Below are 21,502 nucleotides of genomic sequence, written 5' to 3'. Positions count from 1 at the left end.
GAGTTTTAGTAAATTTAATTAAAATGATCAAGCCGTAATTGTTTTTGCAAAAATAATCGCATGGCAGTTTATACTTACGTTATCACGTTGTGAACTCGTTGATTGTCTCATTATTGTAAATAAATGATATTTATTTAATTAAGGACTGTCGCGATATCGAAAGTTAACTTGTTGAACTTTCTAGTTGTTTGGAACCCACAATATTATTTGCATTCCTGCTCGGCCAAAGAAGTGGGTACACGTCATTGGATAAAAAAAAACACTTTTTTATACAGGGTATCTCAAAAAACATGTGCCATCTCTCGTGGGGAGTTTCCTCACGTAAAAATAAGATTTAGTTTTCATATCAACATAGGTCCGATTCTGCTTTGTTTCGTAGCTACAGGGTGTTAAAGTCTGAATAATTTTTCGATTTATTATAATTTTCTACCACAATGACTATAAGTGCTACATATTTTAATGCTAAAAAAGTGTTGATAAATTCATCAGGGACGTGCATATGGGTTATCACTGGAATATTTTTCAAAAAAAAAATATGTGCGCCACTGACTTTTTTCTTTTAATATCAAAATTGTGTAAGACGTTTAATGCCAATTAAAAGTTAGCTCTTGATATTTTGTCGAATTCGGCCTCATTGATGAGATAAACGCAATTTTATTAATCACAATTAATAAAATGAAATTGATAAATTAATTATTTTACCTAATTTATTACTAAATATTATTACTATTAGTCCAGCATACAACAATTTCGAATAATAAAATTATGGTATTTAAGATAATTACAAAAAACCTAATTTTAAAAAGTTTTAACATCCTGTAACTCTAAAACTATGCATTTCCATACCCATGTTTATAGGAACTTTTTTTCATATTTTTTGAGGAGGAATCAATTAGTTCTTATTTAAAACTTTCTCAAGTTAATGATAATCAATTTTTTAAAGGTTGCTATTAGACTTGGGATCAAGGCAAATTAATAAAATTGCGTTTATCTCATCAAGGAGGCCGAAATAGACAAAATATCAAGAGACAACTTTTAATCGGCATTAAACAGCTTACACTATTTCGGTAACAAAAGAAAAAAAGTCAGTGGCGTACATGTTTTTTTTAGAAAAATATTCTAGTGATAACACATATGCACGTCCCTGGTGAATATGGCAACACTTTTTTAGCCTTAAACCTTAACTTTTACCCTCAAAATTTCATTCGAAACGCTCAAAGTACTTGGAAGAACTCCTCTCGAGGGATGGCGCACGTCTTTTGAAAAACCCTGTGCATGTCCGAGTATATTTCTCTAAATCATACTTTCCAATTTTAGCAAGTACCTATTACTACACAAAAAAGAAAAACTTACCTCTTGAAGTGTATTCGGATTCTTTGTAGTTTTATTCAAATATCTTTCCTGATTCTGACAAAACTTAGCAGTTTGTTTATCGAACTTCTTTTTCTCGTTCTTAACACCACCTATGTATTTTTTCCTGAATTCTTCCAACTGCTTCAAGACTGACGTATTTGCATTTTCAAGCTGAAACAAATATTTTTGTTATCAATAATAATATAATTGTTAGCTAAAGAAAAGTCTAACTTTAAAACACCCTGTGGAATAATTTCGTCAGCATATTTTCTTAAAACATTATTTTTCGGTCAGAACCATGTCTCCTAGACATTTTGTTTTTTGGATCATTTCAATACATACCTTGGTTAATTTTTAAGAGCGTAATGAACTTGCCACCAACAATTTGCAATTTTTTCAATTATCATTTCTTTTTAATGTTATTTTTTTAATATGACGAGGTAATAAAGGCCATGTTTTAAGTAAAAGTTTAAAAAATCTACAAAAAGATTTGTTCACCCATACAATTGTGATCGCACATACCGTTGCTTAACCTCGACGACTGATTACGTATCTTAAATAAAGACTATTGTTACGGATTCCGTGGGTCCACTATTTAAACTCACGATAAAATACTTAACGAATTTATTTGTTTCACTCTGTACACACAACTTATACTATTTACAACACAACTTATGCAACTACTATTACTCTAACGGTATTTCGCGGTATTTTCAAACTTCAGACTTCAGACTATCTTCAGACAGTGTCGAAATATACATTTTTTGCGACATAAACCGCGCTAGGTATGTTTTTTTTACGTTCACTTCAGGGTTGGATAACGACGCGTAGAAACTTAATTTTCTACGTGTATGTAGAAAAGTGCATAGAAAATGTAGAATATTAGAAAAATGTAGAAAATGTAGAACAGGTACAAAATTAATTTTGTATATAAGGCGTATTTTTTAAACTGTAATATGTGTGCACGCGCTATCTCTCTATTCTGTGAAAATATTTGAAATAAATATAAACTCAAAAAAAGGCTTACTATATACAAAACTAATTTTCTACGTCTGGACATGTAAAAAATGTAGAAAATTAGTTGGTGTACAAAATTAATTTACTACGTGTAGAAAATACGGTAGAAAATATAAAATTTTCTACCTACCCAACCCTGGTTCACTTAGAAGTTTGTTTTTTTCATCTCTTTTGTTAAATTTAATTTTGATAATAATGCATTTAGTTTTGATATTAAGGCATATTTAAAAAAAAGAAATAAATACTTTACCATCCTGTTTCTTTCTTCTTCGACTTGCACGATGAGTTCGCTGAAATTCTTCAGTGACGAACATATAGTTTGTTCGTCGTCAGTTTGTGTGCCTCCGATACATTCGAAAGTAAAACCGTTTAAACAATTGGCGAACGACCTTTGGGCATTCCCGAGCTCTGAAAAAAATTATTTAAATTATTTTCAAGAACCTACATATTGTACTAAGATGATTAGAGTACCAATACAGGGTGAGTCTTAAATAAATGCAAATATTTTCAGGGTTGGTAGATCTCGATAAAAGAAACATATTTTCCCTTTACCGTTTTTCAAATAAGTCCAAAATAACCGAGTTATTTTACTTTGAAAATTTCCAAAAAAAATACTTTTTGCTTACATTTTGGGAACCACCGGATCTTTTCTGGGTTTTCTTTTCTTCTATTATCAAGAAATCATGTTTTTTAACTAAAAACTAAAAAAATACAATTTTTTTGCAAAAAATTCCAAATTTTCAAAGTTTTTTTTTCGCGAAAAAAAACTCAATCATGTTTCAGGGGTTGAATATACTACCCTTAAAAATATTTCCACTTATATAAAACTCACCCTGTATAATTAGAACTAGTACCATATGACCGAAAAAAAAACGGCGTCAAAGACGACTGGGGAATAAATCTATTTCCAAAAAAGCCTATTTTCCCGAATTTTAAACTACATCATTTAAAAATCATTTTTAGTCAATATAAAAAATACAACCTTCTTAAGGCCGATTGACATCTAGAGCTTGACCTCGCTCAAATTACCATCGATTGTCAGCCGTTGTATTTATATTTTGAGAGTTTTTAGTATGATCAATGGTCAATAACCGTATTGTTTTATACCAAATTAAATTTAATTTTATTGTATACGTTTTATAAATATGTGTCTGTTAATAATTTATTAATAAACACACACGATATTTTCTGACACATGCAAATTATAATATTCGAATCGAGTATATACAGGGTGTCCCCCTTAAGATGGATACAAGCCAATATCTTGGTTGTTTATTGAGCGATCTTTTTTATTTTTGGCAGGAGACTGTATGGCTATAAGACGTACATTTTGCCCAGGGTAAGAAATGCGATACCTCATAGACGTACGTTTTAATGGGGTTTGATATTTTTCGAATCAAGAGTAAACTACCCTTAGGACAGTATTTATTTCAAATCTGATAAATTATATTGAATCCTCCATACCTAAGATACTTAAGTTCTAATTTTGATAAATATTGATACAGGGTGTGTTATTAAAATAAGACATTTTTATTTTTATTATTATTTTTTTAAGTACTTACCACGTCACTGGGTAAACAACTGGTTTATTATCAATAACCAATTATAACCAATTATCAATTAATAATCGATTTAAGTTTGGTCGAAGATGTTGACTTTTAGTTCGTTATAGTTTTATAAATCTTTGTTTAGAGCATATTTTTCAAAGTTAATAGTGATTGTTTTAAATAACTATTTGGATTTTTTAAATATTCCTCAATAAAACGAATAAAAATCATATTTCAGATTCCATTAAAAACTGGGTTTTAAATTATTTTGTAACTCATTTTATTCATTTGTATTAGCAAACTTAAATCGATTATTAATAATTGATAATTGGTTATAATTGATAATAAACCAGTTGTTTATGCAGTGGCGTCGCCGTTGTAAATAAAAAAATAATAAAATAATAAAAATAAAAATGTCTTATTTTAATAAGACACTCTGTATAAATATTTATCAAAATTAGAACTTAAGTATCTTGGGTAAGGAGGATTCAATATAATTTATCAGATTTGAAATAAATACTGTCCTAAGGGTAGTTTACTCTTGACTCGAAAAATATCAAACCCCATTAAAACGTACGTTTATGAGGTATTGCATTCCTTACCCTGGGCAAAATGTACGTCTTATAGCCATACAGCCTCCTGCCAAAAATGAAAAAGATCGCTCAACAAACAATCAAGATATTGGCTTGTATCCATCTTAAGTTGGACACCCTGTATGTAAGCGTATTGCTCTACTTGAAAAATAATAAATTTTTGCCGAAATCGATGCCTTAATAATTAGTTAATATTTAAGCAAATCCATTTAATTGTCAATTTGTGTTAAATTGGAAGCTTGATATCCCACCCTATCCCAAAAATGGTTTATTTAGCTTTAAGCCTCAGTCGTCAAATTGCAAAACTGTGTTCCAGTGAATAACTTACAGAGTGGGATTTAAAATGTAGGTGATTTCATTTTGTCCTCCACAATAGGTAAATAGGACACATCAAGGTGACTCAGGCTTCCGAAAAAGCTCTACAGTATGTCCCCGGATTGTCTTTACAAAAGGAAAAACTTTTTTGTTATTGACAGAAAATTTTCAGAAAAATGCATTCTTCTAAAAAAATTTGCTTGCTCTAAAATGGTTGATCCCTTTTATACTTTGCCAAATTTCCAGACCGTTAACATTTAAAAAAACAAGAAAATGTAGATGAATTTTTTCCTAAAAATCAAAAGGCGTTTTCATCCTAACGTCATATTATTTGCTGTTTTAAAATGTTAAAGAAGCACAAACTTTATTTAGTTCAATGTTAAGGAAAGGGTGATAATAGTTATTAAAAACTGTGATAATTTAACAAAATTAAAAAATATGACGTTAATCAAAATTAATTATAACGATCTACCAAAGAATGAAATCGAAATTATATTACCATAGAACTCAATTATTTTGGAAGCCAATTTTTTTGTGAAAAATGTATTTTCCTCAAAATTTCAATAATAAAAAAGTGTTTTCTCTTGTAAAGACAATCCGGAGACATACTGTATATTACAGCATCTTTATACGCTTTTAATTTTAAAAAAAATTAAACCTAACCTAACAGAGTATATGAAAAACCATAGATCTTAATAATACAGATAGTATTCAGAGAGAAAATTGCTTTTTTATCTATTACTTCCTTACTTCCTTTATTTTTTTAACAGGAAGATATATATCTTTTTTTTATCGTGTAAAAAACAGGAAAACTAATGATAAATTAAACTGAGACTGCTTTCTCGCGTTGAGAACCATGAACAGGAAACTATTTCATAATATTGTCACACTGTCTTGACAATATTTTAAGGCAAAAAATATGAAGGCAGACGCGTAACAATCTTTACTAAACGAATCTTCTTTTATGACCGATTTCTAAAATAAATATTTTAAATTTAAGGATTTATGAAATTAACAAAATAGACTTTTATAAGTTATTGTTTCTCCAGTGTCGATTTAATGGTTCTGATGATATTAACACAGTATTAATGGCTAAGATTAGTAAGATCTTATATTAGTTTCTCTTAGCTTTTGCTTGAGATTTATAATTCTATTAATTTAACTGTTAACTGAATCTGGTGATGATGCTACTCGTAATAAATAAATAAATAAATAAATAAATGCCTTTATTGTCAAAAACTTTTACAATTTGTAGACAAAGGTAAAGTAAACAAACAAAAGAGAATACAAAACAAGTATACAAATTACATTGTCAGTCTTATTGTGTAAAATAAACATTTATAAATGTTTACAATGTCAAAGAATAAAAAAATAAAAATAAGATTCAAAAATATTTAGTAAGTATAGTAATAGCAAATATTAGACCAGTGTTTACAAGATCAAATTCGATTATCAAAATATTAGTCATTTACGGCGTAGAAAGCCTTGTCTAGAAAATAAGATCTCAATGCTTTGCGAAATGAAGAAAATTATGTTGTTGTTGGATTTGATTTCAAATGGCAGGTGATTGTGCATTTTTTTTCGAGTTGTATAATATTGAACACTTGGGTCTAGCCCCAGCAAGGCAACTATTAAGCTTGACCAATCACCTTAGAGTTTTTGACAAAAGCGGGTGCAGAACAGCTGTGGCGCACTATATAATTTATTACAAACAAATAAAGAAAATCAATGAATATCTAAAAAACAAATATAAATTAGTAAAAACCAACCAACCCCACCAAATACCCAACTAAGCAATGAATTAACACCCTCCAAATAACCACGCTAACCAAAGCTTAATAGTTGCCTTGCTGGGGCTAGACGCAAAATATTGAACTTTTAACTAACCCTGAGCGTGGGGTAGGTAGATAAAGATCTTGCTCCGCGTTCCTGAGTGGATAAATGTGAGATGGCCTTTCTTGAGAAGCTGATACATGCTTACATATTAGGCAAACGGATTCAAATATAAATAAGGAAGGAAGAGTTGATATTTTTAATTTTTTAAAAAAGTCCTGGCAATGAGTTCTGCTGTTTAGTCCCAGTGAATATCGAACAGCTCTCTTCTGGAGCTTGAAAATGCGGTCAAATTGAGCCGCACAACACGTACCCCAGAATGGAAGGGCATATCTGAGGTGCGACTCAAAAAGTGCATAATAAACAGTTCTAGCCACTGACAAGTTAAGCTCCTTAACGACAGATTTTAATGCAAAACAGGCAGAGCTTGATTTTTTCGACAAAGCGTCGATATGCATGTCCCATTTCAGAGAATTGTCTACAACAAGCCCTAAGAATTTTACAGATTTTACGACGTCAATGGTGGTGTTGTTAAGTACAAAAAGCCGTTAAGTTAGCGAAACGCGCGTGCAGTGCAAGAGTAAAATGTTTTGGTATATTGTGGTGAATTGTCAGAAATCGCAATTATGTAATTATCGAAAACTAATAGCTCATTATTTCATAAGACTATGCTAATATCAAAACGTTATTAAGTTTAGCAAATTCAATGATGAAGGACGTACTACCGTATGATCGAGAAAAAACGGCGTCAGCGATGGCTATGGAATGAAGATCGCTGTCATTTTATATGTAAATTTATATGGGAAATATCATCGATGTTCATTTCCCAGCCAACTGGACGCCGTTTTTTTTCGATCATACGGTATATATAACGTGCATATTTTAAGATTTAAATCAGATTCCAGACTTTAAATTTGTGCACTATAGTTCGCTCACCATCTGTAAAAGAAGCAAGGGTCGTTGACTCTCCTGAATTTGATCGATAAAACAATGTAACTCCCCCAAAACTGCCAGGTTTTCGGGATGCTGCCTTGAGATGATAGCCGGAAATAATATTGAAGAAATTTTTTGAGCAAATAACTAATAAAGTGAATGGTTAAGGTAACTTCTTAGCCTATTTGTTCTTGCTGCCTTCATCAGTAATTTTTTTCTCTTAAAAAGTTTGGCGTATAATCACGAAATATACTATACGTAATTCCATAGACTCCTCAAAAGTTAGTAACTATTAAAGACTCGGAACTTTGTATAGTGACTCCGAAGCACCAGCTACCGCATCTACTAATTTAGTTGCTTGTTCTTATTAGAATCCCATGATGTACTTTAGATGTTTTAAGTGTCACACGAACTGAATTTTATGTTATATGTATAAAATACACTATTACGCGAACTTTAATCTTAGCAAAAAATGGTTATAGTAATAATACTATCTCGATAATGAGAAAATATCTTTCGCACACAAAGGCGGTAACTAATATAATCTAGACGAAAGGTTGGTTTGTTATTCGCAACGAATAATAATTTTTGAATTTGAAACATAAAACAACGCGAAGATAGTCGTAAATGTATATGTAGTGGGCAGTGCAACTCTATGTGGGTACACTACGTTCTTAATAAGGATGTCACACGGAATTTATAAGTGAAGCTAATGACTTGAACCTGATGATGTATATTCAAATTTCAGAGGAAGATGAGTGGGTGCTCTCATATTTGTTATATTTACGGAACCAAAGAGGAAGAAATAATGGTTTATATTCGACCTATGTATACTACCATATCAGCTCCCTTCCGTTTACATAAAATATTATATCATGTAAACGAATAGGACAATGCACACTATCCGTTCCGTTTCCCTTCCGTTCCATATCCTTTCCTTCCATACATTTTTTTGGGGGACGGACTAAAGCGTATCGGAAACAGCGTTGTCAAGTTCTTATATTTGTACCAGCTCTGTTAACATTTTGCTGATATTTATTTATTCTTTCACCTCTTAATTAAATCTATTACTTTTTTCAGAAGATACAATTTTTTAAAATAAAACTTTCGTAATGATAAAAATTGTACAATAAAAAGTATGGAACTGATACGGAACGGAAGCTTACGTATAGGGTCAATACAATAAAAAATACGGAACGGATATGGAATGGATAGGGTCCGTTACAGTAGCCCCTCCCAGTTCTCCAAACTTTTTAATATTTTAGCACTGTATATTGCACCCACCTAACACTACCTAGCACCCAACTTACATAGCTAGCACCACAACCCCTAGCGAGTTACAGGACATTTTTACCGGGAGGGGCTAATGTAACGCTAGCCCCCCCCCCCCGTGGCATATTTCCCTTAAAACTTTAGCACTGTATTGCACCCACCTAGCACTACCTAGCACCCAACTTACAGAGCTAGCACCACAACCCCTAGCGTTTGAGTATTTGCCTTAAAAATTTAGCACTCTATTGCAATCACCTTGCACTACCTAGCACCCAATTTGCAGAGCTAGCACCACACCCCCAGAAGAGTTATAGTGTATTTATTATTTCGGTTTATTTTTATTTCCCTTAAAACTTTAACACTGTATTGCAGCCACCTAGCCACTATCTAGCACCTAACTTACAGAGCTAGCACCACATCCCCAGAAGAGTTATAGGTGGTTATAGCAAAAGCATCGTCTAAAAATTTTTAATTAGAGTATTTTTAGACGGTGGCCATAGTTAAGTCTGTGGTAATAGCATATTTTCACCTTGCGCACAGTGCGGCGGACGGTAATTCCAGCGGGACAGAACCGTTTTGATAGAAATAAGCCAAAAAATGTGTATAAGCCAAAGAATGTGTTCGTTCGGATAATGAATACGCACCTTTATACCATACGATCGAAAAAAAAAACGGCGTCAAAGACGGCTGGGGAAGGACAATCGATGTTAATTTTGGCGAAGTTAAGCTCTGGAAGTCATTAATTTTCTAGAAGCCCTATATCTGTCAGAAATATTTTGTATAGTTTTCTAGGACACATTTTTCTAACGTTTACAGTACTTAATTTTTCGATTTATTACAAAGTTTTAAAAAAAGTGATTTTTTTTTTATTTAAGTCGTATGATTAAAATAAAGAAAATCGCTTGATTTTTTTTATTTTAACCCTGCTCTAAAGCACATTTACTCAAACAATGTGTAATAAAGAAAATTCCCATAAGAGTCAATGTGTTAGGGCACCCTGTATACCGGATGCGTCTCAAAATTGGCTCACCCTTATATCTTTTTTTAGATAAAAAAACAAGATTTGGTATGTTAGTGTATGACATAAATTAGGATTGACTGACGTATTCAATTATTTTCGGCCACTTCCTGTTTAACCGGAAATTACTACAACTTTTGATTTTTAAATGGCACCCTCGATATTTTGTTACTTTATTCAATAGAAAAATGACACTGTGAATATAATGACATATCATATGTCAACATTTGACATTTTCGCTTAAAACAAAATCGTATTTTTTCAATTTCAATCTAGTGTGCCATAGCTCTGTTAAAAACACGAATTTTTAATCAAGGAGCCTTGGAAAAATGGATTGGATCGTCTAATGTTCTTAGTGTCTTGTCCTGGCCGGTTAAAAAATGCCCAAGTCGTATTTTTAATCAGAGTATAAAATATTTATTTTTTTTCAAATGAAACGAGAGTGGCTCATTAGCATATTTGGAAAAATCATTTTTTTACGAATAATTTGGTACCACACTCTTGGTATTTTGAGTCAAATTGTCGTTATGAATCGCATGTTATGTTGCAATTTCAAATAAACCATGTTTGAAAATATCAAAAGCTGACATATGATATGTCATTCCATTCAGAGTGTCCGTTTAAAAATCAAAAGTTGTTGTCATTTCCGGTGAAACAGGAAGTGACCAAAAACAATTGAAGACGTCAATCAATCCTAATTTATGTCATATACTAAAATACCAAATCCCGTTTTTTTATCTGAAAAAATAAAAAAGTTATAGGGGTGATCCACTTTTGGGACGCACCCGGTATAGTCGTGAGAAAAATAGCCCTAAAACACCCTAAATTATTTCGCTTGAAGGTAGACCCGGTAGAAATACTACGTGGCTACGTGCCTACATAAATGAAATATTCAAAAAATAGTACCCATGTGAGAAATTAGCTTCCTCTAGGCCTTTAAAGGGTCTTTCTTTTATGTTCCTCGCTACATTCAACAGTTATGCTTTCATCAATGGAAAATCTCTGAACAAAAAAAAAAGAGAAGAATGTATGTGACCTTTAAAACGTCACAATAACAATCATAATAAAAGCAGATGTTTTGTATCCGTTGGAAGCTTTTGTATTTCAATTTGATCACGGGAGACGCGCTTTAAAAGAAATTATTCAATTTTGTCAAATAAAGAAATTCGAATAATTTATTCGACGTCAAATTTTGGTTATTGGCTATTCCACGCTAGTTTCCGTGTTTAAAATTATTGCACAGGTGCATCGGAAATAGCAATAACGCTAATTGACAGCGTGGTATCCAAAAGCTGCACACTTCCGAAACTAAGTAAAACCCTTTAAAACCAAAGAATATTATAATTTTTTAAAATATTCTTTGGTAAAACACACGAAAATGGGACACCCTGTAAACTAAATGAATTAAAAAACAAACATTAACTCGCCCATTTTAAGGAGTCGATTGTCCAATTATACAGAACGAACCTTTCCTTGGTAATTCAATACTATAGATATCTTAACCTTTTACCTATCTAGATCAAACTGTAAATAAATACACGATTAAGCGAATCATCTTCATACTTAACCTTTACCGAATCTTTTAAAATATGCTTTAACTTTTAAAGGTTCAAAAAATGAAAGGTTCACTTGTTCACTTATCTATACTATACTAATATATATTTTTTTTACATATAAAATCCTTAAGTGACTGACCTACTGATTAATCACGATCTTGCTCAAACCACTCAACGTAAGACGCTCAATTTTGGCATACAGGTTGATTCTAGGGTGTAGAGGTTCGATAAGAAGGGATTTTTCGAAATTCCAGTTCCAAGAGGGTGAAACCACCCCTCAAATATTACAATATTTTTTATTTAAAAAACGGTCAAGTTTCCGAAAAAACGCTTAAACACGTATATTTTATTTTGCTGTTTTACATATTTTAAGATTTTTTAGAAATTTATACAGGGTGCTTCATAAAATATGGCCATTGAGTAATCACGATTCTGCTTAAACTGCTTGACGTTTAAAGCTGATTTTGGCAAACGGATTGACTGTGGGGTGTAGAGGTTCGATAAGGAGGGGTTTCTCGAATCTCAAATTCCAAGAGGGTGAAAACGTCTCTCAAATATTACAATATTTGTTATTTAAAAAACGGTTAGTCTTTCGAGAAAACGCTTGGACAAGCATAATTTATTTGGTTTTTTTATATATTTTGAAATTTTTTAAAAAATCAGACAGGGTGTTCCAAAAAGTTGGGTAATTTCTTAACCACGATTCTGCTTAAACTGCTTGACGTAAAAAGCTTATTTTTGGCAAACGGATTTTTCGAAGTCAAATTCCAACGAGATGAAACTACCCCTCAAATATTACCAAGTTATATAATAATATCGCCATATTGTTTTTTCTCATGCTGACATAAATGTGAAAAAATTTTATCCAGTTTGTATGTTAATGGAAATTCTTGCTTTGCTTTATCATCACCATTACAAATGATTAATTCGACGCGAACGAAGTCGCTGGTACACGCTAGTTTAAATATAGTTGATAGAAAGAGGTACTACTTGCTCTTCAGAGTTCCTCTCACAGGACAGACTTTATGTGAGAGTAATTTTGGAAAATAATTGTTCATAGTTGTTATTATTTAAACAAGTCATTTAACAGTAATTTTTCGGCTAATTTACCATGAAGGTTAAACCATGTTTAAGTATTATTATAATGAAAATGAAACGGTAATGCAATACCTAGTCATTTTAAGTTGGCAAAAAAACTTTGTTCCTGTGGAAATAAACATGTTTGGCTATACAAAGCAAACGAGACATTATGCAATTAAAATGTAATTCTAATGTACCTAATCGTATACTATTAAGCGTCTATTGTAGACCGAGAGCTACATAAAAAACCTTATCATCGTTACATGGCTAATTTTTTGTGTGAAGTATCTTTTTGTGTAGCCATTGTAAAATAGTCATGTCTGACAGCGCGATCCCGGGGCATAAAGCGGGGCCGGCCAATCGAAAGGGTGAAATTTTGACACTAAAAATATTATAAGGTACACGAGTTATAATTGCCAAATATCTTTTATTTATTATTAGGAAACGTGTAAAATTGTTGACAGACATTTTTCTCGTGGCTGAAATGCCGACAGACAACGCGAAAGAGGCATAGAATTTTGACAAAAGAAAATCATCGCATACATGCATGTCGGTTGGTGGAATGTCATGTTTATTGTTAATTAATTTAAAAAAGCCGTATGCAAAAGGGCATACAAAAAAATCGTTATTGAAATAATAAAAAAATATATTTATAATATAATCACAAGATTAAACGAACTTACCTGAAGTGAAGTTCAATCTTGATTATATGAAGGTCTCGTCGAAATAAATAAGTACAATGTAGTTCCCTTTTCTCCGTGCGGCGACCACACATTTTAAAGCCTAAACAAACAAATTTCAACATGCCCCTCGCTTCCCTGCTCCCTTACCTCAGTAAATATGACATTTCACCAATCGGCATGCAAATATGCCATAATTTTTTTTTAATAATAATATAATAAAATTATAATAATTAATAAAATAATAATAAATTTCATTTTTTAATAACTTTTAAAATTTCATGCCTCTTTCGCGTTGTCTGTCGGCATTTTAGCGACTAGAAAAATGTCTGCCAACAATTTTCCACGTTTCTTAATAATAAATAAAAGCTATTTTCGCAATTATAACTCATGTATCTTATAATATTTTTAGTGTCAAAATTTCACCCTTTCGATTGGCCGCCCCCGCTTTAAGCCCCGGGATCGCGCTGGCAGGACTATTTCATAATGGCTACACAAAAGGATACTTCACACAAAAAATTTGCCATGTAACGATGATAAGGTTTTTTCGAGGGTTTTTTATGTAGCCAGCTCTTAGACTATTACGCTGTACTGTTCGGGTCGCTCTCAGTGGTCGGGTAAAGCGGGTGTGTGGCCAAAGGAAATATATATTATATTTCAGAAATCTGCCTAAGGCTTAGCCAGATCCTTTCGTGTCAAGCCACATCCAAAATCCCAAACACACGTGCTTTGATTAAGGCTTGATTAAGATTTGCAGAGCTTCAGCATTTGCCATAAAATAGCGAGCAATTTGTTACAAAACCATAAAAATTATATATCACTGTAATTACAAAACTTCAATCCATTTCCGTATTCTAACGGAATTTTAAATTATGTCTTTATTTTCGAGAAAATTTAGTCCAAACATAAGGAATATTTTGTTGATGTTTGACCATGAAAATCTTAAAAATAAAGAAGTTGTCTAAAAATGTGCTACAATACGGATATAGTATAATCCTTTATCTTTAATTTACTTCTTCATTTGTGTAAAAATGAAGAAGCTTTAAGCCAGCTTTACATAAAACGTTAAATACCGAACGCTTATTTTGTTACTTTTTCGGACTAGTGAAATGGACTCTTAAAATAGGTTAGTGAGGCTGTACGTTTGACTAAGTACTTACTTAGTTTTTGTATTCAAAGTACCAGCCAGTTCTACATTCTTTAATTAAAAGAGTGATAGCTTTTTATGTCGAACAAATTATTAAACAATGGTCAACAGTGACTTATTAGGATCACGATGTACACTCGGTGAATTTTAAGCGTTGACCGTTTTAATGTCTGATATCGTTGCTACAATAATACGCATCGTATAAAGTCATGGTGTTGTTGATGTCCTATAATGTTACAACAATAGTAGGGCGGTTAAAACTTTCTCTGTTGTTAACAGAACTTCCTTTTTGTATATCAAAAAAAACTTACCTAGGTATTTAATTTAGTGCCGGTAATTTGTAGAATAAACTCTAAAGAAAATAATTATGTAAAGAATTAAATATATGGTTTCTTCTAACAGAAAAATCTTTAGTTAAGTAGCTTGAGTCCATTTCACTAGCACTAGTCCGAAAAAGAAGCTAAATAAGCGTTCGGCATTTAACGTTTTATGTAAAACTGGCTAGGTATTTTTACACAAATGAAAAAGGAAATTAAAGATAAGAGATTATACTATATCCGTATTGTAGCACATTTTTAGACAACTTCTTTATTTTGAAGATTTTGATAGTCAAACATCAACAAAATATTCCTTATGTTTGGACTAAATTTCCTTTCTTTTCTTTTTTTCTTTCATTCATTTTCTTCTTCCTAAAGTATATTTTGATTCTGACAGATTAATTTTTTGATCACATTGTAAGTAGGTAAGTATGTAGATATTATATTTTATTCTGTAAACTTTGATATTAGCATGTTATGATGTTGAAAAGGCCAACGGAGAGGCCAATTGTCAATTAATTTAAAAACCTAATGTGGCTTGATAAGATATAATAAGAACTTATATTTAATTAAATAGGTAGGAAATTGAAATAAAGTGAAAATTTCGAAATTATTTTGCAAACACCAATTAATAATACAAAGGTAAAATTACAAAATACACCCTTCTTTACATATAGAATTACATATTGGGCATTTTTTACATTATAGGTATTAACAATATCTATAATCGTACAGATTGTTTTAGATTAAAATTAGCATTCTGTTTTGGAAAAAAAAATTATAAGAAAAAATTGAGTCTAAATTTGGATAATAGTAGGTAAACCTAGTTAATAACAATCCTTGAACCATTCAAATACTTGTAGTTAGCTGATAAGTGCAATGAATAGAAGCGCATAAAAAACAACCTTGTATCACCTAGTTAAATGTGCCTTTGACATCGAAAAATGAAATAGCATTAAAACAACATTTAAAAAATGATACGTCAAGGTTTTGAGTACATGTTTTTCATTTCACAAATCGCATTTTACATTGTATTTTGTGCCCGTAATTCAAACATGACAACTTACGTTTTGCCGCTGCCAAAAGATCCTTTACTTCCTTAATGATCCTCTTGATCTGTTGGTTTGTCTTCTCGAGTTCTCTCTCATGTTTATGAAGATTTTCTCTAAAGTAAGGACTATCACTGAGGCACTCAGTAAATTCCAAAGGAGGCAACACTACTCCCATTGTTGTTTTATAATTTTTGCCCATTAAACAATCACTAAAATCACTGATAATAATTTTCTGAACGAGTTTACATTTTCTGAAAATTCGACGATATCTCAACCGAACGAAGAAAATTTATGAACTGAAAAAAAAATAAAAAATTGACAACCTGTAGATTCTTGACGCAAGCTATACGCATGCGCAGTGAAAAATTACATATCATATATCAAAATATCAAAATATATGATCACAGGCATTGAAATAAAAATAACAAGGTAATCAAAAAACAAGTTGATTAAATAATTAATTATACTTATCGAAAATTATTACTTAATTATTACAGGCCTATTAGTTATTGTTGATTTTTGACTGGATCTCGAAAATGTTTTATTTATTATATATGATATATGACAATCTGTGGTGTCTACACCACAGCAAAAAACTGAATTATACACCATAGAGTACTTATTACGAACGGCGGTTGACAGAAAACAGCTGTCTGTTGTTTTTATTTGTGTGTTGAAAATTTCAAGGTAAACAGAATTAAAAATAAATTGGAGATTTATCAATTGTCGGGAAAGCTTTGTGTGGAAAACGGAAATAAAATAAAAAGCAGTTCCCGAACGAAAATATAAATGGTTCATGATGTTGCGTTTTTGTTCTAAATATACTTTTGTGTGAAACGTTCAGCAATAAATAATTTTGACCTGTTCAATTTTTAATACTTATTCTATTTTTTGTTAGAATGATATTCCCTTTGGAGATTCTAGAACATATTCTTTTAAAATGTGATGGAAAGACTTTGTTGACTGCCAGAAAATCGTGCAAGAGCCTACGGGACACGATTGATTATTTAACTGAGGTATAGAGAATTTTTTATGAGTATTTGGACTGTAAATATGAATTCCGTCAGTCCCAATAAATGCACCTGAATTTTTCTCTTATTTATATTCATAAAGATCAAATTATCTTGCACTGAGGAGAAAGATGTATTGAAAATTAAGTTTATTTCAGAAAACAAGGCTTTGGGAGTGGTGTTGTAGAGAAGAAATAAATCCCGAAGAACTGGTTGAATATTTGCCTAAATATGAGGCGTATGGTAAAGAAAAGTGGCTTTATATGTATATTAATTGGTCATCGTGGGAAACCATAGAAGATGTTACTATATTAAATCCCATACTGTCTCCAGTGCAATTTCAAAAAATCTCCAGTATAGCTGTATCAAGTATGAAGTTATATACTTTAAAAGAATAAATTCAAACGTATACATATCTATATTTAGGTGATCATATTGCCGTTGGCTCAGAAGATGGAAGACTAAGAATATTTACCAAACATTGGGCTCCAGTTTTTGAACATCGAATAGTTGCAGTTAAGTTGACAAAATTAACGTTTATAGATTGTAAGTTGCTCGGTCAGATGCTTTAGTTGTTTTATCATAAATTTTTTTAGATAACGATTATAATGATATAAATAATTTGGATCTGTGTTTGGTTGTTGCATACCCAAAGGGAATCTCAATAGTAGCATTTAACGGTATCCGTAATTATCAATTTGATATTTTGGATATTATATCACATAGGTAACAATATTGAATATTTTAGAAAACTAACGTTTAAAGATCGTTCTCTTTAGCGTTTATAACAATTACATTTGCTATGAAAAAGTTGGCGGGAGAATGACGATAATTAAAATAACCAATCATTACGATAGACGAGAAATTCAGGAGATTTGGTTTACAAGAATATACTCTCCAGGGTGTATTACTTGTTATAAAATGTGGAACGGCAAATGCACGTTTTTAATAAACAGTATTCTAGAATCTCTAGTTTATGAAAATCCTAACATCACACCCATGGAACAGATGCAAAGAATTACAGATATTAAGTTCTATGCTCCTCTAATTATTGATAGTTCTACAACTCAGATTCTAAGGGACAATGTTATAATTAGTGTTTGTAAGTATTATGGTCTACTCTTACATTTTGTTTACTTGTACAGGGTGAGTCAACAACAGAGTAAAGTCCATTATCTCATTTGTTTCGAGGTTTAGCATAAAACATTAAATATAAAAGTTATAGGGGCAGTTAAGGTACACATTTTAAAATTACTATAGAGTATACAGGGTGCCTCAATAAAGTGTGGCGAATATAAGATATGTTTTTTAAATGCAACACCCTATTTTGTATTTTATTTTTAGATTCTGCGGAAAATTCCACTTTTTATATACCGGGTGCGTCTCAAAAGTGGCTCACCCCTATAACTTCTTTTATTTTTTTAGTTAAAAAAACGAGATTTGGTATGTTAGTATATGACATAAATTAGGATTGATTGACGTATTCAATTGTTTTCGGTCACTTCCGGTTTCACCGGAAATGACTACAACTTTTGATTTTTAAATGGCATCCCCGGTATTTTTTTACTTTATTCGATAGAAAATGTCACCCTGAATAGAATGAGATTGACATATGATATGTCAACTTTTGACATTGTCGCATATAGTTTATTTGAAATTATAACTTGGGGTTCGTAACGAAAATTTGATTTGAAATACCAAGTGTGTGGTATCAAATTATTCGTAAAAAAATGCTTTTTCCAAATATGCTAATGAGCCACCCTCATTCCATTTGAAAAAATTGAGATATGATTAAAATACGATTTGAGCATTTTCTAACTGGCCAGGACAAGACACTAAAAACATTAGACGATCAAATCTATTTTTCCAAGGCTCCTTGATGAAGAATTAGTGTTTTTAGCATAGCCATGGCACTCTAGATTGAATTTTAAAATACAATTTTTTATAAGCGAGAATGTCATAAGTTGACATATAATATATCATGCTATTCAGAATCGAATAAAGTAAAAAAATACCGAGGGTGCCATTTAAAAATCAAAAGTTGTAGTCATTTCCGGTGAAACAGGAAGTGACCAAAAACAATTGAATACACCAATCAATCCTAATTTATGTCATATACTAACATACCAAATCTCGTTTATTTATCTGAAAAAATAAAAAAGTTATAGGGGGTGAGCCACATTGAGACCCATTCGGTATAATGTTATATATTTATCTAAGTTGAATAGTTTTCATTGCATTTCATATTTTTTTAGATAAAAATAACGGTTCAGATAAAACGTCTCAACCTGATATTATTGAAGACTACGTAGAAATAATAATTATTGATAAGTACAAGAGACACAGTAAGAAATTGTTTAATATGTGGGAAATATTCAGAAGCAATATTACGTGTATTTTTTTGTATGGGAACACATTACTTATAGGAACTGACTCTGGAAGTGTAAGTTTGGAGAATATGTATTTAGATCCCCTTTTACAATAAAAAAAATTGTATGTGCACTAAGTGCATATATTTGAAGTGAAACTTCTATTAACAGCTATTGAATTGGAGGATTTGAAGGACATGTTTGAAAAAAAAAATCAGTTCAGAGTTTGAAATATTGAAAAAGTAATAAATTTAAAATTAATAAATAATTTCATTCACTTTCACAAAATTTGTCCGTCTGAGGACTCCATTCGGGTACCTCTATCCACGTGCCGAGTTTGGTTCCAATCGACCCATAATTAAGAAAAATTCTGATGATTTTGTCCATTTAGAGGCATCGGTTCGAAACGTCGAGGGCGTCATCCTGTAGCCCGTTTCCAATTATGCTGAAATCGATCCACATTTTCCGTCAATATCAAATGCTTAGTCCCACCCTGACGAAGATGTAAACGAAACGTGGTATCACTGGTATCCCATTTTGCAGGATGGGACCGTGTGCATCGTCGCTCACATAGCCTACCCACCCAATTTAGTCGCGATCGGGCGACATCAACTATTGACGTTTCTTACGTTTAAACTAACTGTCACAGTGACACGTATCGTACACGGTCAAGCTGGACTTGGTCCAATCTATCGACATACCATATTTCATTTAAATCAGGCGATTTTTTTTAAGCTGTAGACTGTCCTTACCACTTTTCTTCTGGCGTGTCATTTTGTGAATTGATATAATTGAGGACGGAATTCAGCTGTCTATTCCAGATTATGGAAGTACTGTCAACATAAATTATAAATTATTCATAAATTACTAATTCAATTATTTATTGAAATTAACATTAAATAAAAATGAAGATAAGGATAATAGAACAAATTTCTTCTATATGTAGTTCAAAGAAGTAAGCAAGCAAAACAACGCCTTGAATTCCCTATCATATACGCCGCGAGACTTTTCTGGCAGTATTTGTGCTGTAGCCGCCTGGTTAATAATTTCTTGCGGAAGATCTTCCTGAATCATTTTTCTTTAAAATCTGACTTGCTGGTTGATAATTCACTATTTTATCGTTAAAAAATCACGGTTTATCTAAATGACGTCTTAATGTCAGTGCTACAAAGCAGTGCTATTTATTATTTACAAAAAAAACAAAACGCACATCTATATTGCATAGTAACATAAACGCACCCTGATAATTTATTAATTCGCAACAATGAAAGTAGAACTGGTAGATCTTTTTAAATCAATTATTGGATGCTGTTGGATAAAATTTTGTATGGCACTCGCGTGTTATAACATATAAGTCACTTGAGAAAATTAGGTAAACATTTCCCAGCGTGACTTACATGTAAGATAATACACTAGTACTACAAATAACTATTTTCAGCTCTACTATTATCACATTTCCAACTGGAAAAACTTTGATTTGAAGTACTACAACCACAGGCAAGTTATATGTAAGCATCCCATAATCGTGATCCAAGCCAAAGAGAATGAAAAAGAGAGGAAATTTTATATATGCTCAAAATTTACCGTGCACGAAGTCTCAGGCTTTATACCAAGTATTTATTGATAAGTAGGTATTTATTTCATACGTTCAGATGCAAAAAAAAATGATGCAACGGAATAATTTTTAGTCATATTTGAAAAAAAAATTGCAAATTGTTGGTGGCAAGTTCATTTCGCTCTTAAAAATTAACCAAGGCATGTATTGATATGAGCCAAAAAACAAAATGCTCAGGAGTCATGGTTCTGACTAAAAAATAATGTTTTAGAAAAATTTACTCACGAAATTATTGCTCAGAGTGTTTTAAAGTTTGGTTTGTTTTAAAAACATCTTTCTATTAACGCTGTATAATAAGCCAAATACAAAAGTTTAAAAAAAACTGAGTTTACCAATTAAAGTAGATATATTTATATACAGTTTGTTAAAAAAATGCTTTAAATTTGACGAAATTTTTTCCGTTGCGTTTTTTCTTCATCTGATTGTATGATTGTATGAGTGAATTATAAATTCAATTTAAATTAACTTTAAGGAGCCACCTAAACAATTTTTAAGCCAAAAGAGAATATTCGCTTTAAAAAAAGAAACCCGGTGAATGTAGATGATTACATTTAAAAACATCAAATGAATATTTTTATTAATTAAATTAATGAACAGTATGAACACGTGTTCTTAATTGTTTTTAAGTGGTTAGATTTAACATTTATTTTATTAATAATTCACAATCTGTGATATGCAGATTTTTTTAGAGTATTTTTAGCTGTGCAGAGCGAAGGTAGAGCTGAAATTGCGCAAAAATTATTTTATTTATTGGATATTTGTATCATAATATACGTAGAACGTAAAATTTATAAT

At 31.4% G+C, this 21,502-nt stretch overlaps 2 protein-coding genes across 3 annotated transcripts in view; one reads left to right on the top strand and one right to left on the bottom strand.

The window, feature by feature from the left end:
- The window catches only part of LOC115883232 (rho GTPase-activating protein 26), a 55,135-nt gene extending 39,124 nt beyond the window's left edge, over positions 1 to 16,011 (bottom strand). For both annotated transcript variants that reach the window (XM_030901566.1, XM_030901567.1), the window contains exons 1-3: positions 15,729 to 16,011; positions 2,621 to 2,778; positions 1,354 to 1,524 (exon numbers count right to left, since the gene is read on the bottom strand). In XM_030901566.1, coding sequence (XP_030757426.1) covers positions 1,354 to 1,524; positions 2,621 to 2,778; positions 15,729 to 15,912 — 513 coding nt within the window. In that variant the 5' untranslated portion in view covers positions 15,913 to 16,011. The remainder of the gene's footprint in view (positions 1 to 1,353; positions 1,525 to 2,620; positions 2,779 to 15,728) is intronic.
- Positions 16,012 to 16,377: 366 nt separating this feature from the next.
- On the top strand, positions 16,378 to 20,826 carry LOC115883240. The gene is made up of 8 exons (XM_030901577.1): positions 16,378 to 16,400; positions 16,612 to 16,729; positions 16,882 to 17,092; positions 17,150 to 17,269; positions 17,320 to 17,449; positions 17,503 to 17,825; positions 18,979 to 19,166; positions 20,531 to 20,826. Exons 2-8 carry the CDS (start codon positions 16,613 to 16,615, stop codon positions 20,714 to 20,716), a joined length of 1,275 nt encoding a protein of 424 aa, XP_030757437.1. The 5' UTR covers positions 16,378 to 16,400; position 16,612; the 3' UTR covers positions 20,717 to 20,826.
- Positions 20,827 to 21,502: the final 676 nt, after the last annotated feature.

This window comes from Sitophilus oryzae, unplaced genomic scaffold (genome assembly GCF_002938485.1).
Source record: "Sitophilus oryzae breed Bouriz unplaced genomic scaffold, Soryzae_2.0 scaffold_1840_pilon_pilon, whole genome shotgun sequence".
Taxonomy (NCBI): Eukaryota; Metazoa; Arthropoda; class Insecta; order Coleoptera; family Curculionidae; genus Sitophilus; species Sitophilus oryzae.
This window is presented reverse-complemented; position numbering and strand designations above follow the sequence as displayed.